This window comes from Cryptomeria japonica, chromosome 4 (genome assembly GCF_030272615.1).
Source record: "Cryptomeria japonica chromosome 4, Sugi_1.0, whole genome shotgun sequence".
Lineage (NCBI taxonomy): Eukaryota > Viridiplantae > Streptophyta > Pinopsida > Cupressales > Cupressaceae > Cryptomeria > Cryptomeria japonica.
Genome location: NC_081408.1, coordinates 769,412,874 through 769,440,659, shown reverse-complemented (window position 1 = coordinate 769,440,659; position 27,786 = coordinate 769,412,874). Strand labels below are relative to the sequence as shown.

Here is a 27,786-nt window from a genome sequence, read left to right as displayed (position 1 = left end):
GTATTTTCCTTAGCTAAATATATCTAACTTGCAAACATTAGTACTTTACAATAAATGCAAGTCAAGCATAAAGTTAAATAGGTTATCAATATAGTTTGCCATCACATACTTATGCTATCATATGATTTTCCACGTGATTCTCATTAACATTACCACGTCACTAATATTTGTCAACGAAAACAAATGCTTACTCCTGAAGGGGTTGTTCTATAATTTACACAAAGTAAACAGAATACAATGAACACAATAATATGTCAGAACAATACCGATTGACAATATTCAACACAACATATGGCAGAAAGACATTCCTTTATTATCAAGGGTAATGTGTGTACAATTATCCATACAATGTTTCCCGATACAATACTCCAAACATGTATAGTGCATGGCAGTTGGTTAAGACTGCCAACTGTTGGCAACTGACACAACCTCTCGGGAACAACTAATTACATTGCCAAGTACTAACAAAATATAACCAAAACATTATTTATTTATTAGCAACAGATTTAGACTGCCCCTCTTGAAAACAATTCAGTCCCTTCTTCTTAGGTACTGATAGAAATAACAAGAATTAGACTACAAGTATACTAACTTCTCAGGTATTATGAATATATATGAAATTAAGTATGACTGTCATACATATTGCAGTCTATATTAATATTACTATTAAATTCTGCATAAGAACATTATCAGGCATCATATATTAAGCATACATATTAAGCACATCCCCATGCATACCACCAAGAGCAAGGATGTTACTGCCTGTAACTTAATAACAGTTCTGATCTGATCTGATCTAATTGATGGTGATCCCCCTGGATGCTTTTGATTCCTTTCCTTTATATCTCTCAATGTGAGGTAGAGGTCACTCCTCTTCATCATGTATGCCCTTTGGCAAGAGACACACCCTTTCATCATTAGCCCCCTTTGAAAGAGTGCAACTCTTCATTATTTCTGCCCTTTGAAAGGGACACAACCTTTTACAATCAGATCTGCACTTCTGATTCCTAAATTATCCCCCCTTCAAATGAGTTCTCCTCCCTTTTATACTTCATATTGGAGTCACGACTTATCATTTCATGCATTTTGACCATTCATTAACTTTAATCAAATTTTAATTATGTTTAATTATATTTTTTTTTGTTTTAATTTTATTTTTATTTTTATTCTTTTGTATTTTAATTTTATTATTATTTATTATTAAATTATATTTCAAAGTGGGGACATTACACTACAGAATCACTGAGAATTAGGAGGCTGAGAGGACATCCCTGGAGTAGTTGAGGATGTTGAGAGTTGCTGCCACAGGTGCCACACTTGCTCTGTTCGCAGCCGCTAGTCTCGCTCTGCTACAAACTAATGTTGCCATGCAGTCTTCACCATATACACAACCTCCATGATATCTTTCTCCTTTCGCTCCAGCTGTACAATTACTGCTGCAAGACGTTCCTCCAATTCAGCCAACTTGGTGTCCTGGCCTACCAAGGTTGTTTTTTGATGCTCCACTTCCTCCTCAAGGGCCACTCTCAGCTTCTACTCAACATTGGTAAGTTTTTTTTCTGGAGTACCAACTCCTCTCCTATAGCTACTACCTCCTCCAATGCAACTACTCTCCCTACCTCAGCCTCTCTGGCCAAGTGTGTGGCGGCCTTCTGCATCTAATAGAATATCCCCCGGAATGATCTCTCCATAACACACAAGGTGGACAATATATCGCCCTGACCCTCCTCTGCCTGAGCTTGATGCCAAGTCTCAATCATGTCTAGTGTCTCCGTAGCTGGCCACCCACAGCGCGTGGTGTGTTGTGCAAACTCCTCCTCACAGCCACTCCCATGAAGGCAAGAAGCCTCTCGACCTCTAGTGCAACGCTAATATCCACCTGCCTCGCTAACTCTGCAACCCCTCGAGTGACCAAAGCAATGTCATCCAACTCCATGAGAAATCTCCGAATGGACCCGAGAACGTCTCGTGGGTCTGAAACCCGAATGTGGCTCTCCTCCCTCCTGTTGGATTCCTCAGTCACCATCCCAATCTCCCCAAGATGTGTACTCTCCTCCTCAATTTCTATAAACACTTCCTTCCTCTCAGCTACTAGTTTATGAGTCTCCTCTTCCTTCTTACCGTGGTCCACCACCTGCTCAGTAGAATTTATCTGTAAGGTACTTGGGGAGTCTATACGGAGAACCCTCAAATCCAGAAATTCTCAAGTAGAAGAATCTGGGAAACTATATAAACCAAGCTCCATATTGCTTCACCAATGCTATTGCCTGTTTAGATAACCTTTTCTGCAATCCCTCCTGCATTATTCGGACCATTCATATTGTGAAGGCATCATTCACCCTCTCGTACTAGCCTATTGCATAGCTGCATTATTCCTCTCCCTTTGGCCAATGTTATGATAGTGCAACTAGGGATAGAACTCATGGACCTTCATTTGCATTTCCCCGTTTCCAATCTCACCAAGGCAGATCAGCCCCATAAGCCTGCAATGTTGAGCCAACATGTACACCACATAGGAGGACATGATGAATATCTTCTTCTCCGCTAAGTCCACCAATTGCTCATGGATGTTATTGCTTATTATTTGGGCCCAATCTATCATGAGTTTGCCCCCAAAGACTTCTACGTAGCAAAACATCCATTCCTCGAACATGTTCGAGTGTGATAGTCCTATGACCTAGCTAAGGAGGGTGACCATATCCCCATGTTCCTCATTAAACCCACTTTTTAAACCCACTTTTGTAGATCTTTTTGGGGATCTTGGTGTGGTGAGGCCTCCTTTCCCTGTACCATTTGTCATTCATCTTGTTTTTGCACTTGGCTGGGTTTTGATAGAACAAATCTTGGGCCTCCTCCATATGCACAATTCTCATGTCCTAGTGGACAGAGATGCCAAAGGCATCTGTGATAGCTTGAGGTGTGAAATCTTCTATGGTGATCTCATTGACAAAAACCACCCTTGCTGATGGTTTGTAGTGCTTGGTGCACTCCACGACCAACTCATAGTTCTGAATGGCTTGTGGTATTCCGCTCTGGACCATCATCTGAGCCCTCCAGGTTCGATTTGGGCCATACATCCTCTCCTTGAACTGTTGGATATCAATATGTCCAAAATTTGTATTCCCTACGTTTTCCCACTTACTCTGAATTTTAGACTCCTGCAACACTCCCTGATATTCATATTTCATTTTGTCTAGTTTGTGGTGATTATCTGTTTTGGATGTCTAGGATGTACTTGGTGTCTTGGGTGCCTTGGAAGAGTTGGCTGCCTTAAGAGGCACTTACCTTGCACACACAAACACAAATTACGATGGATTTTTCCAAGATTAAAAATGGTGGTCAGTTTGCCAAAAACGGCATTAGCACAGTGAAAAAATTTCAATTTAAAGCATATGAATGCAAAAAGGCAATTTCAAGCATACAATCAACAGTTTCAGAGTTGGGGCAGATTTTTGAGACTAGGCGAATTTACATTTTCAACAATGCCAAAACAACGGGGTAATTTCGACACAAAAAACTGACATTTATAATAACCTGGGGAAAAGTTCGGACTTTGGAAGGTTTTTAGGAACACATCCTAATTTAGTTTTTCTATGCAAATCCCGAATTTGTGGCAGCAAGGAGATTTTTAGTTTTGTTTTCAGCCTGGGTTGTGTTTACTTGTTTAACCTAGGGTTTGGCTTGGGCAACATTTTGAATAAAACTTTCAAAAGAAGTAAACCACAAATGTGGATTTTTAAACCTAGGGTTTGAATGCAATATTTCATCATTAATCTTATCAAATATAAATTTTGATCACTTTTGCAATGACAGAGTAGACCAACCTGGCGAGGTGAGAGGCAAGCAATATTTCGTTTCCCTGTCTCCCCTTTTGGGTGCAACACACTTCTTCTATGCCCTTGTTTTGAATCTCTTTACCTTCTTGCCACGATTTGATTGACAATGCTTTCTCTTATTTATGTAACATTTTTCCCCTTGCAACGATTTAATTTTAAAACGTTTTTTCCTCTATTGCGTTTTGATGGCAACGATTTGCTCCTAAATGGCACGATTTTGTTGGGCTCGTCCCTCTCTTAATCCTATTCTCCCCTTTGTTGCATTTAGATCTCCCAAATCATTTCTGCAACGCCTTTGAAGGGCAATGCTTTTGGCTTGGAGATAGCAAAGATTCTCCCTCTAAAGCAATTTTGGGCTGCAATCCTTACTCCTTTGGCATGATCTCGCTTCCTGTGCAACATTTTTCTTTCTGGCAATTGGTTTTTGAAACGTTTTCCCCTCTACTTAACATTTTTTGCAAACTCAATGATGCAACCTCTATCCTATTGCACTTTGAATGAGCTCGAGTATCAACACCTAGTTTGGGCGTTAGTTTGGAGAACATGAATTTTAAAATACTCTTGAAAGAGTTTTGGTGTTTATATCAGTGATTGGAAAACTAACGAGAGTAAGACATCTTTAGCGCTTTGATGGCCAACACCGAAGTTTAGAAGTCTTACATTTTTTAAGGCGAAATTCGGTATTATTTCGGTGTTTGCAATCACGTCTTCAACTATTTCACTTAGAAAAGCCAACTTTGGTTTGGCGTTTAAAATTAACTCTCTAATGTTTTAAGAGAAAGTTCGGCATTAGTTCGGTGCTTGGAGGAGTTTCAAGAATATGCGATTCATTATTTTGTTGCCAAGACACCAAATGTTGTTTTAAACTCCGACTTTGATTTAGGAGAAGTTCAGCATTATCTTCAATGTTGCGAAGGTCGAAGGGAATAAAAACACCGAACTTAGGAGTCACTTTTAATCGAGTTTGGAGGTATTTCAATGTTTTCTTAGGCATTTGGAGGAGCATTGGGAGTAAGACTTAAGTCATTAAAATTTGCAAAGGCTGAATTTGGAGGCTCACGTTTTAACATGCTATTTAAAACTTGGCTAGGAAATTTTTGATGTTTGCCTTGGTGAAAGCAAGATCGATGGGGATACACATCTTCTTCCTCTCTATGTACCATGTCCACTTTAGACCTCACTAAGACTCTTTCTTTCCAACCTATCCTTTTAGCCTCGCAAAGTATAATGAAAAGTTCGGTGAAAGGAAAATCTTTTGGGAACATTGGCTATTCCACATTGTATTGCAAACACTGAAGTTTGTACTTTTGTTCAACATTTGACTTTTCCAAAAGCTTGAAAATTTAGGCAACAACTTCGGACCTAGGAATAGATGCTGGAATAAGCTTATTTCAGTCTAGTATGCAAACATCGATGTTTTGGAGTATAATCTTCAAATTCAGATTTACAGGCACACTCTCCTTGCTCTCATCACGTTTCAGCTCCAAGCTCTCTCTCTTTGAAGGACAAAATTGCTGCAGGTCCTTGACGAGGCAAGCAAAAAAGGAGAGGGTCCCTGTCAAAGATGGAGAATGTGTGCAAGGCATAACAAAACCTATATTTTTTTGTCTTTTGTAAAGGTAATTCTTTTCAAGCAATTTCTCACACAAAATCTTTCAAATCTGCACATCTGCGAACCCTCTACGAATTCATCAAGGATTGAATAAGTGGTCTTTTGTCCACTGAACCAATACTCACCTTAGGGTTTCCATCGTAGGCTGGAAAGTAGAATCAATGCTCAAACTCCCAAAGAGGATTTCTCCAAAATGAACAACCGATAATATGAAATGAGTTTCCACAATCTTCCTTTTAAAACCTCCTGGAACTTTCTAGAATTTTAATTATAAAAATCACTTTATAAAATATTAATTATTTTTGCTCATAAAGTGACTTGATAATATTTTGTTTTATTTTACATTGGCACCAGGTAAAGTCACTTCATTGTAATAAAACATTCAACACATAACATAATTAATTAAATATAAGTTGTCTGAAAACATTAATTTGGACAGCTTAATTTAATTAATTAAATTATTTATTATCCCCAAACTTGGGTAGAAAATGGGGGCATTACAATAACAACTAAAGATCTTGCATTGCAACAAAGATATTTTGTTATTGAAGTCAACTGGAATTATTCTCAACCTCTCAGTTTCATCCATTCATGCCATCATGTCATGAACCCACGCACAAAACCAAAATTCCACTCGGCCTACATTTATTTTGTTTTTGGGTGATGCAAGATTGCTGTTGAACCGTGATAATCCTGCATCAGATGCCAAGGGAAATAGAAGATTGCAGTATGAAAGAACATTAAATTGTAAAAGCTGCTCCTTTGAATATTTAAAATTATTATCATTTAGAATCTCAAAAGAGATCCTAGAACTGAATTTTAACATCAATTGTAACAGTGCAAGCCTGATGCTAGACATATACTTTTTCTTTCAAATCAATAGAAAGAAACAACTATGAAAATATAAGGAATAGGGCAACATGATTTAAAAAAATGTATGATTGCATACAAAAAAAAAAGGGCTTACCTTGAGTGAACAAAATGACATGCATAGGTTGTCAAGACGGCCTGAAAATATAAACTCTTTTTCAACACCAGCAACCACACTTGGTTGTGTATCACATAATTGCAATTCAAAATCACAAATTTCCTCTGGTTTACAGCCAAGCTTACTGGCAAGTAACTGCAAAAATAAAGCCATAATCAGAAGATTGCTAAATGACAATATTTATTACAACATACCGAAATTCCTCCAACCAAATCAAATTACTAAAAAGTATTGACATTTTAATGCCTGAATCCCAGTACAAAGAAAGATAATGTTTTAAAGAAGATAAACATAATATAATAATCAGTTACAAGGAAGAAACACCCACCATAAATTGAACCTTATAAAGAAGACAGTAAATGATGATATAAAAATTATAAAAAACGACTAGTGCTAAATTGCATTGTAACATATGTAAACAGTTACCACCAAAGAGAAACCAAATGTAAATAAGATGAATAGGCCTATAGAAAATTCATACCCTTAATTCCAAAATAACTAAATTATCTCATAAAACTCATCCATGTCCATAATCCCCAAAAGATTAAAAATTTTGAGAGACCCTATTTTGAGAACTTTATTGGTTACTGCTTTCAATACCTCTAGTAAAAGCAGATGATGCTTCTTAATATCAGAATCTCCACCTTCTGCAGCCTTCTGATCTTTCTCTGACTTTTGGTCACCATTGGTTGTTGTCATGCATTTTTCATTTGAATCTCCTTGCCTATTAACTTCAGCCTGTACAGTATCAATTATTATTCTATGATTTCAATTAGAATAAAAAAAAAATTCACAAGATCAGAGCAAGCTTGTCATTTTCTGTACATACAACATTGCTAATAAAATAAATAAAAATCTCAACACTAAAGAAAAATTCAAAATAGTCATTTTCCAGTAAAATCTCATATTACATGTAATGCCAAAGAAGTAATAAAGAAAAAATTTAACAGGCCCATTCCATATAAATAACAACTAGATATAATTTCCACTCATTTAAATCCAAACAAAGAGTATTTTGCTTTACAATACCTATCAACAAGTGCAGTACCCCACCATATCTGATCCCAAAATAGTACTAGAATACCAGAATCAGCAGCCATTTGTTGGAAAAACTATTGCCGGTGCTCATATTGTTGAGTTGACACGAAATTCAATGATTTCAGCTCCTTTGCACACAACTTTTGCTGCCAGTGCCTAGACTCTAATCACAGCTGAAGTCTGATAACAAGGTTTCCAAGTACTAGATTTACAGTCTTACAAAAACGTAGCAAAGTTCAAGCCTGATAGCAAGATTCTAAACTATAGGTAATAATTTTGTGCAGTGTTGTAAATTGTATACCCTTGACAAGTTCATGCTAGGTTTAGTACCTGCCTTGGCATTTGTGATTAAACCTGTTTGGATGTGCCTATCCCAAGAACAGAGCTACAATGAGGATCACCTAAGCTAGTGCCTAGAATTTTAAACAAACTAATTTCAATTTGGCTCCAAATTCAAATATTTGAAAGTTGGTGTTGGGCCCTTAACAGCTGTATGCCATTGCCATCCTCTCCCAACAAGTTGCAAATGAAAAGGTTGAAATGATAATTCGATGTTGTATATGATTAAGGAGAGGAATACTCCTTATATAGAAAATTACAAGATGATCTTTCTGCAACATAAACGATCGAGAATAGAAACACGAAAGACAAAAAGGAAACTTCCTAAAACTCACTAAAGACGAAAGACACAAACAAAAGGTTTTAAATACTAACTAAATGACTAAGATGACCATTATACCAATTTTACAATATTACTTCGATACCCTCCCTTACTGGTTATTCTACTAACTACCCTACAGAAGATGTGACATAATCTACAAGTCATTGACCACGAATGCATAGAAGGCTGCCCCCTTTACCTCAAAACGCTCTGCGACATGAACCTGTTGCTGAGACCCTCTCTGGTTTTGCAGAACTTCTGGATATGACCAAGTTTATCACAATCCTTCTACCGCAATCCTTCCAACATGATGTTTGGTAACAAAACAATCCCTCCCTTTATCCAAAGAAACCAAGATCAGCTTCTCAAGACTCGTGCAAAAACCCCATCATAATTTTTTTTGGAAAAAAAATCAGAAAACCCAAAAAACAGCAACACCCTTCATTATTTTTTTGTGGAAAAAATAAGAAAACCCTCCAGTAGAGAAAGAACAAACGATTTTTGTGTGAAAAAAACATGCAAAAAACAAAGAAACCACGATTTTTTAAGAGAAAATCATGCAAAGCCCTTTGTGATTTTTTGTGGAGAAAAATCAGAAAACCCATCCACGATTTTTTAGGAGAAAATTGTACAAAAGCCCCCAGTCTGTTCAAAAACTTTACTCGCAGCCATCACAAGTAGTAAACAGAAATAAAAACTCCCTGATCTTTGTGGAAAAAATCAAGCAAAACCCTTCCATGATTTTTTGTGGAAAAAAATCAGAAAACCCATGAAAAATCAGAGAACCTAAGCTCTGATACCATTAAATGATAACTCGATGTTGTATATAATTAAGGAGAGGAATACTCCTTAAATAGAAAACACAAGATGATCTTTTCCATAATGGAAACGATCGAGAATAGAAACATGAAAGACAAAAAGGAAACTTCCTAAAACTCACTAAAGACAAAAGACATAAAGAAAAGTTTCTAAATACTAACTAAATGACTAAGATGACCATTACAGCAATTTTACAATATTACTTTAATAAAGGTGCAAATCACATATAAATGTGACCCCCTTTTCCATTTGAAAAAAATCTCTAATTCTAGCAATTCAATCAAGTCAATTCTCATGAGAAATCTTATGTAGGCAATTCAAGTCATTTATTGCAAGGTTGCAGACCTATCAAAGAAAAAAATCTGAAGATTAACATCAAGTACATTGAAGCGTTATCCAAGGAAAGGTTTTGTGCATGAGGTAATCATTGTGATTTTGTTTCATTCATTTGCCCCTATTCTTGAGGGAAGAAGCAGCAGTTTATCATCCATTATTGCTATTCTAGAGATGGGAGCAACAACACAGGGTTTGATTTAGGCAAGCCTCTATATAGCACAACTATTTTTTCCCCTCTTTTTGCATGTGCGGGTCCAAATCCAAAGATTGACAACAATCGGGAGATAATAGGTAATAGAGAAAATACTGACAAACAATTCTAGACTTTGAGCAAAGGAAAACCTTCATACACTAGAGCTAGGCACTGGTGTCCTCCCAATTTTGCCCCAAATTTTGAGGACAGCTCCTTGAAGACCTCTAATCTTTTTTCTAACAATGGCTTCTAAATCAAAGTACTATAGTACCCCAATGCTCAGCACCCCTATCCTGCCCAAATTGCTCCCAGTTTCTATCACAAGTGCATCTCTCTATCTAATTTCCAGATCTATGCTTATGTTATGCTTTTTTGTTCTCAATTTCATGCATTATGTTAACCTAGTTCACATTTGCCTTCTTTAGCCTAGTTTGTCAGACCTTCAATCAATCTCTAGTCACAATCAACATCATTAAACAAATTAGGTGTGGATCCAAGCCTTTTTGGCTCTCCCTTGTGGACTGTAGTCAAACCCATTCACACCTATTTTAAATGAAATGTGTGTGAAAAGAAAAGATTGATTCTAGGTTGATGCACATGTTACCCTAGGATCACTTTTACAACAATTTCATTTTGGTGAATCCAACATATCTTGCACTTGCATATCTTTTGATTTTTTAAAGCACTAAGTCTGACTTGTATTGCATACATTGTTGTATCTCAATAATTAGTTAGTACTTCATTTAATTAGTTAATTTCTTGCATGCTTTCTTTGAGTATCTTAGTTAGAGTTTAGTTTAGAAAGTCAAACCTTATAACACCACCTTCTCACATATCATCGGCAAATCCATCTTGTCAGCACTTTCTTCTATTATATTGCCTTCTACGAGCATAAGTGTGCTGTGAAACTTATACTTGCTTATGAGTTTTATGACCCATTTCTCTAAATCTGAAATCTCTAATAGAAGAAGTTACCAAATAATGGCCTCTCGTGCTTTGAATGGTTCTGGCAATGAGCTTGAGTTTGTTAACTCCTTTACTTTAGGGGCTTGAGGAAAGCAATCCTTCTTTGATGCTAATCCTACCTTGTCGACAGTCTCTGAACCACAATCACCTCATACTACCAATAGTGCTTGTACTAGCTTTAGGGTTGCATGTGGGAATCCTATAAATAAATATAATTATGTCCCACCTACCTTTTACTTATCAAAACACCCATCCACTAGTTTCACAACTTCTTGTTAGTCAATCACCTTCACCTTTCACTTACCAAAACTCACATCTCCCTATAGTTAGCTCTAGTCCATTAGATTCTACCGATTTGCTTAGTGATCCAGTCATAAACTGACTTTTGCAAAATGTCACATCATTACAACAACAATTAGCCAATTTGAACCAAAATCAATTTCAACCTAATATTTCATCAAATTGCACCCATGGTCTCATATACCATCTTAAAGACTTCCACACCCACCCACATTGAGACACCTCGTTTTGAGAAGTATAAAGGGAAAGGAGACCCTAATAGCCATGTATCAACCTTTACTGCACTATGCAGTGATTTCATCCTTTAAGATGCTCTTCTTGCAAAACTTTTTCTTAGGTCAATAAAAGACACGGCCTTGTATTGGTTTTTTGTAATATTCCTTTTTGTTATATGACTGAAATGTGCAAGGAATATTGACGAACAGTTGTCCTCCAACCTTCAATCTGCTATTATAAAGTTCTGATTGCTTTTTATGGCTCAAGATATTATATCAAACAACTCACATACAAACATTAGGCTTGCTGTTTCTGCATTTCAGACTGATAACCTTGCATGTTATTGACACAGAAAAGGCTTTGCATAATTTTGAGTGTTATTGATGCTGATGTAGTTTATGTTTGTTTATTTGAATATATAGATGCAATGCAAAGAACTCAAAATAGTTTTACTAATAAAGACAATAAAGAACCCATACGATTCATCACATACAGCTAGTGATCATTTTGTCAAACATATAGCATGCAACCTCGGATTTGGAAACAAGACTTATGACAGCATATGTAAAGCTCAGAACCGACTCCTTTATTGGATACAAAATACCAAATACAATCTATCAAGCTATCAAGCTTGCAAGTATGTGCATTCACCCCTAAATCTCAGGCAATCATATATTGCTGTCTATGGTAGCAATAACAGTAACACACCTTGACAATATAATCAGCTATAAGCAAATTAGAGAACCTGTTTGAATCATCGCCCAATGCCAATGTGAAGAAGCAAGCAATATCTGAAAATCGAGTCCTTCTTGAGCCCAAATCGTGCCTTATCCAAATCGCCCCTGTTCTTGGAGTCCTCGGATAATAACAATTAAATGATAGTTGCTACAGACCTCCTTTCACACCAATTTCCATTGGACTGCCCTTAGAAAGAGAGCGCTCAAGTCTGGTAGCAGATTCAATACATAAACTGGGCTTATCGATCAAAATCATCGGTTTTCTCATGCCATGGCACTGTCTGAAAATGGCAGGAATGTATCTCAGTGAGTTGGTGAATGTAATCAGCAGTTATGGGACACATTGTTCAACACCAAGCTGTCTTCAAAAACCCTCCAACCAACTCTAGTGAACTTGGCCCTTGGCCAACCAGTTAGGCTCTATGAGATGACTGAATTATCACCTCCAGCTGCAACCCTTCAAGAGATGTTTCACTCCCTCAGTTATGCTATCTATGGGAATTTTTGTTCCCAAAGACAAGTAGATCAACTGCAGAAACCTTAGGCTCCATAAGCTTAGCCACACAATAGAGATGTCAAGTAATTGAAGCCAAACCATGAGACTCATCCCCTATTTATTCTTTTTCTCACATGAATCAGCCTCCCTTCTAGAAGATTCCTTTTTAATAAAATAATATTTAATTGCTCCTTCAAAAATAATATTTAATTTCACTTTAGATAATATTGAAATATCTTTATAATATAAAGTGCAATTAGCAACATACGTGACATCATACATGAGAACACATTATCTCACCAAAAAATCATATAAAATAGTATGTGAAGCCACAAGCATGTGCCCCAAACGACTCTCTCATCAACTCCTTGACCTACGAGGGCCAAATAATAGGCCAAACTCCACGAATGTCTGCGCACTGATGAGAAGGGGATATTACATTTTTCTCTTTACCTAAGAAATCAATTCAATCTTTCTCGCAACTTGTCAATCAGTTTCTTCAACACTTCCAGGCTAACATTGGACCTCAAGTCTCCTTGACTAATTTGGTTCATTACAAGCAAGGGGTGAAGGAGAAAGTGACTGATTTTATAAGACATTATTAAGCCCTTTTCTCGCAAATCTCTTATTCCCTTCCAAATGCTGATGTGCAACGAGTTTTCATTGGGAACTTGCAGCCACATATCCGTGAGAAAATAATTGTAATGAAATATTGTTTACACATTTGTACACAACTCTTTGCGGTTACCAATTATGGGTTAGCCAGTATGAGGGCTCTTCCTCATTGGCTCTTGTTGATCAATTCGAGGCTGCTCCTAATTTTCAATCATCTAAAAAAAAAACTAGAATTTTATCAAAATTTCCTTCTCATCGTATCCAAACTCAGACTGTGGCCGCAACACCTTCTACTGCGGTTCCCTCTCCTCCTAAACTAAGGACTGGACAATTCTCCCAGCCTTCCAATTCCCTCCATTCAATTATGCTGCAATAGATACCTCTAAGCCTTTATCCCTCTATTCGTCAAGTAGATACCTCTAAGCCTTTATCCCCTTCCTTTAATGCCAAAGCCTTTTGTCAATATCATCATGCTCCTGATTATGATACTAAGCAATATATGTGGCTTATGTATGAAATCCAATAGCTTATTGACTCTAACGTCATCCAGGTGGCTGGTGTAAATGACAAAGGGAATAAATCCGTAGCTCGTCCTAACCAAAATTTGCAAATTTTTACCAATCCTTTGCCAGCTCATTCAGCTAAACCTTGTAGAGCCTTCCATCGAAACCAATACAACTCCTCAAAGTGATTCTCTTATAAACCTAATTAATGTGATAGATGCTCGTCCTCGCCAATCTAAACCCAAACCTGACAATACCTTTACTCCCATCAATGCTCCTATTCATGCACCTGATGGACCTATGTACATTACTACCAAAGTTAATGATAAACCCACACGGGGAGTACTCATTGATCCTGTTTACATAGTGAATGTTATTACAAAAGAGTTCCTCTATGTGCATGAATTGTACAAAGACACATACGAAGGATCACAAGTCTTAGTTACGATGCATTATGGTTCTAGTTCTACCCATCCTACCCTTGGTTCCATAACCCTTCATGTCTAGGTTGGACCCAAACACCTAGATGTATCAAATTTCACTCACTTCCATGATCCATAAGTGCTCAAAGTTTTCAATTGGAGGTGAAGTATTTATTGTGCATCACAATGGACGTAAACCCTCGTCTCACCATGAGACTTCTCACTTGATTACATTTGGCCTTGTCCAACTGAACCTCCTAAACCTCGTGAAGACTTTTTGTTCTTATCCTACCAAAAAGTTCAAAGCTACTAAGATTGCCCAATTATTTGCCTCTCGTTCCCTGAGTCCCATGTCAACTACTACCCCTAAGGATCCTTCGTCTTCTATGGTTATGTAAATAGTTCCTCTTGTTCTACAAGAAGCAAACGAAACACAGCCCAAAGATCAAATCCCTCCCCTTCCCTGAAAGTCTAGTATTTATGTTGTGGTTCCACTTCCGCCATCTTATGCAGGGCCACGAGGCAAATGTCGAGCACAAGCTAGACCTCCTTTTGGCACTTCAAAGGATACCGTAATTTCTTGGCTTGTAATTGCTGATACCATTGACATGAAACTCAGCTAGTAAATGTAGGATTTTACTAGTTTGTGTTGTTTTCATTTGCTACTTGTAGAGCTCACCTAATATATCTTGATAGCCTTGTGATGTCTTCACTTGTCCATGAGCCACTTAGCAAATAGAGGATTTTACTAACTGGTGACTTAGGGATGTTGTTGTGGATATGGTTCCTAGTCAAGATTTGCAGATCTTGCTAGTCCAAGATGACATACCTTGTATGGCTTTTGTTTGTTGCGTATGCTTTGTGTATGCTTCATGTATGACTAAGTGTATGCTCTGTGTATGCTTTCTGTATGTCGATTTTTTGTTTATGTTGCAATTTATGTGTATGTTTATGCCTTGTTATGTGTATGATGCCATTTTATCTAGGCATTATTATGGTTCAATAGGATCCCAAGTCTAGGGGCTATTGTACCTCTCAGCTTGGAGTTGTCTTCTCTCTTCAATGATTAGCTAGAAAGACTTTGGCTTCTTCGTACTTTACCACATGTATGGGTGTAAGCTCATACCACCACAAAAGTGGGAGCTGAATGTAGCATCATAAATTGTATACCCTTGACAATTTCACACTAGGTTTAGCACCCATCTTGGTAGTTGTGACTAAACCTGTTTGGATGTTTGGCTCCAAATTCAAATCTTAGAAAATTGATGTAGGGCCCTTAGCAGAGTTATCCCATTGTCGGCCTCTCTCAAAATGTTGCAAATGAAAAGGTGCAAGTCACATATAAATGTGACTCCCTTTTTCATTTGTAAGTATGACTCTAATTCTAGCAATTCAATCAAGGCAATTCTTATGAGCAATCTTATGCAAGCAGTTCAAGTCATTTATAGCAGGGTTGCAGACCTATCAAAGCAGAAAATTTGAAGATCAACATCAAGTGCATTGAAGCATCATCCAATGTGGTGATCATCATGTTACATTAAGGATTTGCAAGTCTTCATGATCTCACATAAGATCCAAGTAAGGGTTTTGTGCATAAGGTAATCATTTTGATTTTGTTTCTTCATTTGCCTATGTTCCTAAGGAAACACATGATGGGTAATCATACATTATTGTTGTGGTGGAGGTGGAAACACCAACACAAGGTTTAACTTAGGCAAGCCCCTATACAACAACTATTTTTTCCCCTTTTTGCATATTTAGGTCCAAATCCAGAGATTGACAATGATTGTAAGTTATAGGCAGATAGAGCAGACAATGACAAACAATTTCAAACTTCGACCAACAGAAAACCCTCGAACACTAGAGCTAGGGCACTAGTGTCCTCCCAATTCTGCCCCAAATTTTGAGGACTGCTCCTTGATGATCTCCAGATCCTATTTCTAACATTGGCTTCTACATCAAAGTACTCCACGACCCTAATTCCCAACACCACTATCCTGCCTAGATTGCTCCCGGTTTCAATCAGAGGTGCATCATTGTGTCGCATTTCCAAATCTATAATTTTGTTATGTGTTTTCGTTCTTAATTTCATGCATTATGTTAGCCTAGTTCACATTTGCCTTCTTTAGCCTAGTTTGTCACACCTTCAATCAACCTCTAATCATTATCAGCATCATTAAACAGATTAGGTGTGGATCCAGGTTTGTTTGGCTATCCCTTGTGGACTATACTGAAACCCATTCACACCTATTCCAAATTAAATGTGTCTGAAAAGAAAAAATTGATTCTAGGTTGATGCACATGTTAGCCCAGGATCACTTTTTCACCAATTCCATTTTTGCTTCAATTTCTATTTGTTTTCCAAATATTTAAGAAAAATTAGTGTAGTTCTAGTATACTATAACATGTACAACCTTAAAAAATGCTTCAGCATTGTCATTAAAATTCTTCCTGAAGATATTTTTTTAGATTTTTTTATCTTGTCATTTTCATTTATTACGAATAATTTATAATTTAAAAAAATATGCCCTTCTTTTTTCTTTCTTCCCTCAAGAAAATCCCTAACCCCCAACCCTAAATGATGATTTATTTCAATATTTAATGTTAAGGGAGTTGTAGTTTTTTTCACCAAAACAATCCTTATTTGACTTGTACATGCTTGACTTCATTTTATTATAAACTATTAACATTTAAAGGGAATTTGATATACTCAGCTGCAAAAAAAAAAAGTTCAAGCCCCTCTATAATGCACCAACCACACTATTCGACAAAATTACCCTCTTGTACCCTAGAAAGTGATGCCCTAGAGGTAAATTTGAAGTCAAGGTTGGATGATAAGGTTGTTGGAAATATTGTTGTCACTGATGTCGAAGGGGAATTAATGTCAAGACGGTTTATTATTAAATGTCAAAAGAAATTTAATCAGAAAATAATAAAATATTTATTGAGTTTCAAAGATAAATACTTGAATTTTAGGGGCTATCCGACCTTATGTATTAATAATAAAATAAATTTATTTATGTGCAAAAGCTGACCAACCTCCTTAGTAAAATAAATACTATGGAATTAAAATAAATTTATTTGTGTAAAATTTGGCTGACCTACTTAGTGAAATTAAAATAAAATTATTATTTTCATATGAGGCCGACCTCTTGGGTGAAAATGCATGATTGGGGTATTAAAAAAAGATGAAGTTGAGGTAAAGACCACATGCAATTAATGAAATACCTTTCAGATTTAGAGCAGAAGCATATTCTCTGTCAGCACATTTATAGTAGACCTTTCAAAGAGATTTATAGAAAACTTTTGGAGGCAATTTATAGCAGATTTGGACCTAACCTAAGAGCAGACTTAGAGTAGACTTGTAGCAGATTTATAGCAGACTTAAAACCAGATTTATAGCAGACCTAAGAGCAGATTTGAAGCAGACCTAAGAGCGAATTCAGAGTAGTGAAAATTTATAACATATTTTATGAATAGGTTCTCATGCTTTGAAGAAGTAATGTCAAGAAGATGAAACTTGTGTTGTGTTAGAGGTTGGTGCCTCTCTAAAGAAGAGATTCGTGTCTCTTATTAGGTTGGTGCTCAATAGTGGGGATCAGCGTCTCTAGGGTCGGTGCCTACAAATATAAGCATGGATTGGTGTCTCTACTTAGTTGGTGCCTACAAAGATAAGAGAGGATTGTGTCTCTAATAGCTTGGTGCCTACAAAGTTTGTAAGAGAATTTTATATAAGCAACAATTTGTCATGGTTTTATCCCATAAGGATTTCCATGTAAATCATGAGTTCTTCTTGTTATTGAAATTGTGCAATTGATGTTATTGTGATTCTTAATTTGAAAAAGGAAAAGATTATATTATATTGTATTGTATCACACCCACCCCCATCACTCGCCTCGCACCCCCCCCATCCTCTCAATACAATTGTGTGCTCATCAATTGGTATCAAAGCAAGTTCATTCAGAGATAGCTTAATCAGTAGAAGGAAAATCCTAAGAACACATATGGCAAGAAGAAAAGAAAAATAAGGGAAAAGGAAATACCAAGCAAAACGTTAGATAATATTCTCATTTCCCAAAGGCCAATTTACATTAAGAATTGTATTGGTTATGAAGAAGGTCAAAGCTCAAAACCACACAATCCTCAAAGAATATAAATGGAGAAAAGCCAAACGGCTATGTAAATGCTCTCAAGAGTCCCATCAAAAAGGAAGGCAACAAGGAGGAGGAAAATCAAGTCCTACAAAAGATCTACACTCCTCCAAAGGTCAACGAGGACAAATTTAGAAAGTCCTTTCCTCAAAGACAGCTATGTATGACAAGGCTTCAACATTCTTTTTATGGCTATCGTTTTTCTTTTAATCACTTTGGTCACATGGCAAGAGATTGTAGGAGACGTACAAGAGATTTTGGTTGGAACAAATATAGAAGTCCTTATTGATTTTCAAGAAGGAACTACAATTCCTTTGGCTCTTTGGTGGATTACAATGTCGTATGTTACGAATGCAACAATTATGGACATATAGCCCCATTTTGTAGAAGTGGTTTTGAGAAACCACCTAGAGAGAACATGAAAGAGAATATCATGGCCAAACAAAAGGGAAAATCTACAGGAGTTTGGAAAAGGAAGGAAGAGCAAGATAATCAAAAGGAGATATCTATGTTTGTATAAACTGCACTTCATGCACAAAATTAAGGAGAAGCACAAATTCAAGTGGAGCTAATCATTGCATCATCTTTCAGCTCCATGGAAAAGACAACTCAAAGGATGGAGTCTAAAAGAATATTAGAGAAAAAGAAATAATGAGAGTGTTATTGGAAAAGGGAGGGAAAATTATAGAAGAAGAGAAAATGATGACATTGATGTCAAGAGGAAGTATTACAAAAAGAGGGAGATTCTTTGTGAGAGTATTGGAAATCCCTTTGCCATTGATGTGAAAGGGGGAGAATTACAACAAGGGGGAGAACTATGTTCTTATTGCATTCACAGATTATTTCATTGAGAGGTTTGCCATCAATGACAAAGGGGGAGATTGCTGGAAATATTGTTGTCATTGATGTCAAGGGGAATTAATATAAATGCACGGGGAATTAATATAAGTTTATTTATGTGCAAAAGCTAGCCAACCTCCTTGGTCAGATTACATTAAAATTATTATTTTGTCATGTCCCCGCCTTAGTTACATCTTCCACACCATCCTTAGGATGAGTTCAGAAATGTTAATGCTCAGAAAATCGTCTTATTAATAAGACTGCACAATTTTCTGGATCTTAAGGAGTCAACGTATCAGGCAGTACTTATCTTCACAAAGCACAGACAAAGGCAATGATTCCATTCCATCAATGGCCAACTTTCTTAAGTTACATCAATGCATAGACTTATCTAAGATAATAATGTGGTGAATAGATTTAGAGGCATGCGAAGTTTTATGCTTATGTTAATACATGTCATTAAGCAATCAAAGTAGTGCGAGTACAGCAGACGGTTATTAGTCAAGGCAAAGGATAACTTATGAGGAGTAGCGACCTTTACAAGGATACTCACCATGGAGAAAGACACAACTCTCCTTATTCGATTAGGATATTCATATATATAAACAACACATGACCACCTAATGGAAGGCACTCAAGAAAAGAAATAGACATTCAAATCAGCAAGTACTGGCAGGCTCACTGAAATGTCCCCACTTTGAAATAGAATTTAATAATAAATAATAATAATAAAATTTAAATATTAAAAATTAAATTAAAATATAAAAGAATATAATTAAAATTTTAATTAAAATAATGAATGGTCAAAAGACATGGAAGGAAAAGTTGTAACTCCCTAAACAATGAGATATAAAAGGGGAAAGAGAACCTCATTTAAGGAGGGGGATAATTTGGAAATGATGTGCACATCTGATTTAAATAAGAAGTGCAGACCTGATTATGAAAGGTTATGTCCCTTTCGAAGGGCAGAAATAATGAAGAGTTGCACTCTTTCAAAAGGTGCTAATGGTGAAAGGGTGTGTCTCTTGCCAAAGGGCATGCATGATATAGAGGTGTGACCTCTCCCTCACATTGAGAGATATAAAGGAAAGGAATCAAAGCATCCAACAACATCACCATGGATTGGATCAGATCAGAACTGTTACTAAGTTACAGGCAGTATGCTCTTTGTTCTTGGTGGTATGCATGGGGATGTGCTGAATATGTATGCTTAATATATTAAGCCTGATAATGTCGTTACGCAGAATTTAGTTGTAATATTAATATAGACTGTAATATGTATGACAGTCATACTTAATTTCATATATATTCATAATAGAGGAAATTATAAAGACTGCCAGCAAGGATAGGAAAGAGGAAGAGCTCAGTGACAGTTACGTATATAAAGTGTTTTTGATATAATATTGGAATATAACAACCAGTATTCTATATATTAAAATCCTATATGTATATCATTAAATATAAACTGTTGTGTATGATCTTAATTAAATTAGCAGCATTAATAAGATATAAAGCTGGATAAGCAAATAATATATATTAATATAAACATAATTAAAATGATTAAACACAGCATTATTGTTAGACATAATATATTTAATGAATCCAAGAATGAATAAATTATAAGGCAATCAAATTCAGTTTGCATAGATTGCTATAATTCATAATACATATAGTGTTAATAATATAAGAAACAGAGTAGTGATTGTAATGGAATAATGACAAATAGTGATCAATATTGATACAAAGTAGTAATAACAGAAAGCATTGATGACAATCTAATATAAGGCAATGGAATTGTAATAACTATGTCAAGTATAATTGATTATCATAATGAGCTGAATTGAATAACAAATATAACTACATTAGCATGTCACAAATGGTTCAGTGCATATGAGGGACTCTCTCTTAAGTACACCACTCCATAGTGGATGCCTAAACCCTGCCACATGGGGCCAAGAGAAGTGTAGCATCTGCTCTTGGGCTTAAGAGAGGTGGTGGTTGTGATGAGGTGGAACAGTGATAGGACACCTCACTAGGTACACCACTCCATGATGGATGCTTAACACCTACCACATGGAGCCAAGAGGGATGTAGCATCTGCTCTTGGCCCTAGGGTCGAGGGTCTCTTGGACACCCTATCCAGCTAGCCTACCCTAGTGCACTAAGAAATGGATAATAAAGAATGGCAACTAACCTACAATCTGGTTTTATCTAACAAATATAATACTAATGGTAATTAATACATAAAAAGGAATTTTATCACTCAATCTAATTCATTAGTATATGTTTCAGTTTGTAAATATTATTGTTGGCATATGCACACTCCAATGAGACATTGTAGGTGATTGAAGGTTTTGTCATTGATGGCAACCTTACAATCCTATGGCACCGGCAAGGCATTACACCAGCACTAGCAAGATCAGACTCTACACCGGCACTCAGACCACTGGCACCGGCAGAGAAAGGAAGCATACCGGCACAGAGGTCAACAAGATTTTTGTTATATTATATTTTGTTTATTATTGTAAAATCTTTGTAAGCCGACTTGGCATCATTGTAAAATGACTCATATATATAAGAGATCATTATAGAGCATTTGTAAAAAAGATAGAAGAATATATTTAGGCGAAATAAGGCAGACCTATTATGCGAATTATAGGTTAAGGGTTTATGTAAGAAGTAGAGCAGAAACCGGTACTGGATCTGGCATTATAGATGCTATTCTGAAGCAGTACAAGACACTGGATTTGTATAATCCATTTTGTAAGTCAGTGAGACTTCCTATTTTGTATTTGAGCAATAAGCTCTAGGCAGTTGGCCTTCCTGCATGTGCAGGCCCCTCTTGTAGCAGTAACATTCTCTTATTGGCCAATAAGTGAATATTGTGGGTCACAAATCCCACCGAGGTTTTTCCCACACCGGGTTTCCTCGTTAAAACCTTGTGTTATGGTGTGTTTTTCATGTGGTTGCTTTTAATTCTGTTTATTGCATTATTTCTTGCATACCAGTACACTGTTATAATATGTTCTACATGTTTTAAGTTAAGAAATTCAATTCTCCGGTTAGATACTGATTCACCCCCCCCCCCTCTCAGTATCTGTGGGAATCCTAACAATTACTTCATATGTGTTCTCTAATTTTGTGTTGCAGGAAAACAATATACAAAGGTACTCCCATAAACTTAATTACCTATTTTAGATTTTGGAAAATTTAGGTTAATTTAAAGTATAACTAATTAGTAGACATTACACTCACTCAATTAAATTAATGCAACATTCTCTATACTGATAAAGAATTGTGGTGCGCTACATACTATTTGACATTATGAATTGACTTAACTATTAATTGGTCTAGCTATTGATATGAATTAGGAATGTTTTACGAATAATACATCTGGCTACTGTTATAAATATCTACATTGTTATTCTTGCTACGATGAAATGTATGCATATTAGAATAGATATAAGGAATCCTTTAAACTTTCACCCAAACCACCGTTCTCTTATGGAGGGGAGGTAAGGCATATGAGGAGAGCAAGAGGCTAAAGGGTACATTTGAGTTGGGTAACCCCAGGTGGGGCTGGGAGGCCGAATGACAGGTATCATTGCGTGCTCCTGGGCTTGGTGGACAGCCTCGAGGCACCTTATAGGATCTCCCATGGTGCTTCGTCATATGGATACGTTATTGGGGGACAGAATAAAGGAATTCCACATGTACATTATGAATATTATTGAGTTGATTAGAATCCTATTTTTAACATTGTTGAACTATATGTTTATTTATCTAGTGATAACTAACCTAGTTGTAGGCTCTAAATCAAGATACTAAGCTGACAATTTACATTCCCGAGAATAATCCAAACCCTGTTTGGGAATTCTGGGGCAAATTGAGTGAAGTCCCAAAAGGGGACATTACAAATGGTATCAGAGCCTTGATCCTGCCATCCTGTAAATAATCTCGAGTTGGAGATGAATCAGTAAATAATTCTAGTCAATGAGAAGGAATCTCACAATACGTGTATTCGTGTGTATGCTCCATGTTTGCATATATCCATGTGTATGCTTCATGTTTTTATGTGTGTGCTCTGTGTTTGGTTCATAACTGATGTGTTTGTCTATTCCCTGAGCATCTAAGATTACTGTAAAAATATTCCTATCATCGTGAGATTTCTATTTTTGGTTGATCTACAATATGAGAATAACTAGAGTGAACCAAACAGGAGATGGATTTATTTAGGAGAAAATGTTGCATTTAAGGTCACAGATGTGTGTCATGCTTCTAATCCTCTTCTTAATATATAAGTTCTTGTGTTCATGTAGATATCTATGATATTGTGCCATCTATTTACATAGTGATGTGAAAAGGTGAGAAAAAATTATATCCCGCTTGAGATTATGTTGCTACAAGTTTAGCTTCGAAATTGCAACTTAAAATAACATTAAGGTTATAGAAGCTAATTATACAACAAAGAGGATATCAGGATGAAAAATCTCCAAGGGTTAGCTTAGGGGTTCACACATTGAAAGATTGGATAAAATTGACATTGCTTGAGGACAAGCAATTTTGGGAAGGGCAGACTATCATGTACCCGCCTTAGTTACATCTTCCACACCCTCCTTAGGATGAGTTCAAAAATGTTAATGCTCTGAAAATCATCTTATTGATAAGACTGCATGATTTTCTAGATCTTAAGGAGTCAACGTATCAGGCAGTAGTTATCTTCACAAAGCAGAGACGAAGGCAACAATTCCATTCCAACGATCGCCAACATTCTTAAGTTACATCAATGCATAGACTTATCTAAGATTATAATGCAGTGAATAGATTTAGAGACATGAGAAGTTTTATGCTTATGTTAATACGTGTCATTAAATAATCAAAGAGGTGCGATTACAGCAGACAGTTATTAGTTAAGGCAAGGGATAACTTATGAGGAGTAGCGACCTTTACAAAGATCGTCACCATGGAGAAAGACACAACTCTCCATCTTCGATTGGGATATATATAAACAACACATGACCATCTTATGGAAGGCATCAAAGATAAGAAATAGGCATTCAAATCAGCAAGTACTGGTAGGCTCACTTATTTAAATTAAAACAACAGTCTCTATACTGATAAAGAATCGTGGTACACTGCATACTGTTTGACATTATGAATTGACTGAACTATTAAATGGTCTAGCAATTGATATGATTTAGGAATGTTGTACAAATAATACATCTGGCTTTTGTTATACATATCTACATTGTTATTCTTGCTATGATGAAATGTATGCATATTAGAATAGATATAAGGAATCCTTTAAACTTTCGCTTTTACTACCATTCCGTTATAGAGCGAAGGTAGGGTATATGAGGAGAGCAAGAGGCTTAAGGGTCCATTCAAGTTGGGTAACCCCAGGTGGGGCTGCGAGGCCAAATGACAGGTGTCATTCCATGCTCCTGGACTTGGTGGACAGCCTTGAGGCACCTTATAGGATTTGCCAAGGTGCTTCATAATGTGGATAGGTCATTGGGGGAAAGCTTAAGGAAATTTCGCATGTACATTATGAATATTATTGAGTTGATTAGAATCCTATTTTTAACATTGTTGAGCTATATGTTTATTTATCTTGTGATAACTAACCTGGTTGCAGGCTCTAAATCAAGCTACTAAGCTGACAAGAATAATCCAGACCCTATTTGGGAATTCTAGGGCAAATTGAGTAAAGTCCCAATAGGGGACATTACAAATGGTATCGGAGCCTTGACCCTACCATCCCACAAGGTAAAGATGAATCAATAAATCATTCTAGTCAATGAGAAGGAATCTAACAATACATGTATTCGTGCATATGCTCCGTAAATGCATATATTTATGTGTATACTTCATGTTTTTATGTGCATGCTCTGTGTTTGGTTCATACCTAATGTGTTTGTCTACTCTATGAGCATCTCGGAAAACTGTAAAAATATTCCTATCATCATGAGATTTCTATTTTTATTTGATCTAGAATATGAGAATAACTAGAGGAAACCAAAAGAGATATGGATTTATTTAGGAGAGAACATTGCATTTAAGGTCATAGATGTGTGTCATGCTTCTAATCCTCATCTTAATATATAAGTTCTTGCATTTACATAGAGAGATATCTATGATATTGTACCATCTATTTACATAGTGATGTGAAATAAGGGTGAGAGGAAATTATCTCCAACTCGAGATTATGTTACTACAAGCTTAGGTTCGAAATTGCAACTTAAAATAACATCAAAGTTATAGAAGCTAATTATGCCACAAAGAGGATGTCAGGATGACAAATCTCCAAGGGTTAGTTTAGGGATCCGTACATTGAAAGATTGGATAAAATTGACATTTCTTGAGGATAAGCAATTTTGGGAAGAACGGACGGTCATATTCCTGACTTAGTTACATCTTCCTTAGGATGAGTTCAGAAATGTTAATGCTCAAAAAATCGTCTTATTGATAAGACTGCACGATTTTCTAAATATTAAGGAGTCAGCATATCAGGCAGTAGTTATCTTCACAAAGCAGAAACGAAGGCAATGATTCCATTCCATCGATGGCCAGCATTCTTAAATTACATTGATGCATAGACTTATCTAAGATGATATTACGGTAAATGGATTTAGAGACATGCAAGCATTTATGCTTGTGTTAATACATGTCATTAAGCAATCAAAGAGGTGTGATTACAGTAGAAGGTTATTAGTTAAGGCAAAGGACAACTTATGAGGAGTAGCGACCTTTATAAGGATAGTCACCATGGAAAAAGACACAACTCTCTATCTTCGATTGGGATATATATAAACAACAAATGACCATCTAATGGAAGGCAATGAAGATAAGAAATAGACATTCAAATAGCAAGTACTGGCAGGCTCACTTATTTAAATTAAAACAACAGTCTCTATACTGATTAAGAATTGTGGTACGCTGCATACTGTTTGACATTATGAATTGACTGAACTATTAATTGGTCTAGCAATTGATATGAATTCGGAATGCTGTACAAATAATACATCTGGCTACTGTTATACATATCTACATTGTTATTCTTTCTACGATGAAATGTATGCATATTAGAATAGATAGAAGGAATCCTTTAAACTTTCACCCAAACTACTGTTCAGTTATGGAGGGTAGGTAGGGTATATGAGGAGAGCAAGAGGCTTAAGGGTCCATTTGAGTTGGGTAACCCCGGGTGGGGCTGGAAGGCCTAATGACAGGTGTCATTCCATGCCCCTGAGCTTGGTGGACAGCCTTGAGGCACCTTTAGGATCTCCCAGGGTGCTTCATAATAAGGGAATTCCATATGTACATTATGAATATTATTGAGTTGATTGGAATCCTTTTTTTAAGATTGTTGAACTATATGTTTATTTATCTTGTGATAACTAACCTGGGTGCAGGTTTTAAATCAAGATACTAAGCTGACAATTTACATTCCCAAGCATAATCCAGATCCTATTTGGGAACTCTAGGGCAAATTGAGTAAAATCCCAAAAGGGGACATTACATATTTTTATATAAGATGAAGTTGAGATAAGGACATAATGCAATTAATGAAATATCTTTCTGATTTAGAGAAGAAGTATATTCTCCATCAGCAGATTTATAGCAGACCTTTCAAAGAGATCTATACCAGACTTTTGGAGGTGATTTATAGCAGATTTGGAGCAGACTTAAGAGGAGATTTGTAACAGAAGCAGAGATAAGACCAGATTTATAGCAGACCTAAGAGCAAATTCAGAGTAGTCTTAAGAGAAGATTTAAAACAGATTTTATGAAGTAGAATCACATGCTTTGAAGAAGCTATGTTAAGAAGATGAAACATGTGTTGTGTTAGAGATTGGTGTCTCTTGCTGGCTTGGTGCTCAGTAGGTGGAGATTGGTGTCTTGAAGTGGATTGGTGTCTACAAAGTGGGGATTGGTGTCTCTAGTAGGTTGATGCCTACAAAGTTTGTATGAGAATTTTATATAAACAATTTTTTTCCATGGTTTTTTCCTATGAGGGTTTCCACGTAAATCATTTATTCTTCTTCTTATTGATATTGTGCAATTGATGTTATTCTGATTGTTAAGTTTGATATTGTGCAATTGATGTTATTCTGATTGTTAAGTTGAAAAAGTAAAACATTATGTTATACTAATTCACCCGCCCCCCGCCCCTAGCACCACCCCCCTCTCAATATAATCATGTGCTTATCAAAGTTGATTACAAATTCTTCTCTACAATTGTCTTCTCTCGCATTTCTTCTTTCTTCTCTCTTTCTTATTCCAATGGTTTGTCATTCAGCTGTAAGTTCAGTGTAGAGGATATTGTAATGTCAAACATGCAACCGTTCCTATGTGCCAAGTCTCTCTTTAGAGAGACCCAAGAACGTTCAAATGCCATTCCGTATGGTGCCAATCTACTCTCACATACATCTCTCTTCCACATAGCATCACTCTTCCACATACCTTTAGGTATATAAGAAGGTGAGGAATATCGAAAGGTTTGGTATATTGAAAGAATTACTCTCTCATACCATCAGTTTGATGCAATGGGCAATTTGACATTGGGAATCTAGACATATAAAGAGGTGGGAGTGATAAGGTTGGAGCGATCAAAGTTTCTTCTGGAAGTGATAAGGAAAACATTGTAACCTCAAAAGTTAAAAATAAATAAAAAATTGGTGTAATGTCCCCAAATAATCTCAGATAATTTGTAGCAAGAAATAAAGTATTTCTAAAAACTAATTATTAATTAATAATATCGAATATTTTTATAAAGACATTGAATATATTAATAATATTAAATTTTTTAGTCTCTGGGATGTTAACATACTACAAGATGATTATTTTCTTTAGGGCTGACCTGTTGTTAGTATTTTGGCCATCGCCTATATATGAGCTGGAGGCATTCAATTGCAGATATCTTGAACTGTTTAAACATTTCGCTTCATGCACACCTGGTCTCCTGAGACACAATCCTTAGAGGTTATCTATGGTAGGACGAAACCCAAACCTTTTGATAGCAAATTTCTAAGTGCCGAATATGCATATTGACAT

The 27,786-nt window shown here is 36.3% G+C and overlaps 1 protein-coding gene across 1 annotated transcript in view; it reads right to left on the bottom strand.

Annotated features, from left to right (window-relative positions):
* The window catches only part of LOC131033448 (probable aspartyl aminopeptidase), an 82,589-nt gene that overhangs the window by 25,370 nt on the left and 29,433 nt on the right, over window positions 1-27,786 (bottom strand). The window contains exons 6-7 of the mRNA XM_057964674.2: window positions 7,037-7,174; window positions 6,416-6,571 (exon numbers count right to left, since the gene is read on the bottom strand). Of these exons, the coding sequence (XP_057820657.1) occupies window positions 6,416-6,571; window positions 7,037-7,174 (294 nt within the window). The remainder of the gene's footprint in view (window positions 1-6,415; window positions 6,572-7,036; window positions 7,175-27,786) is intronic.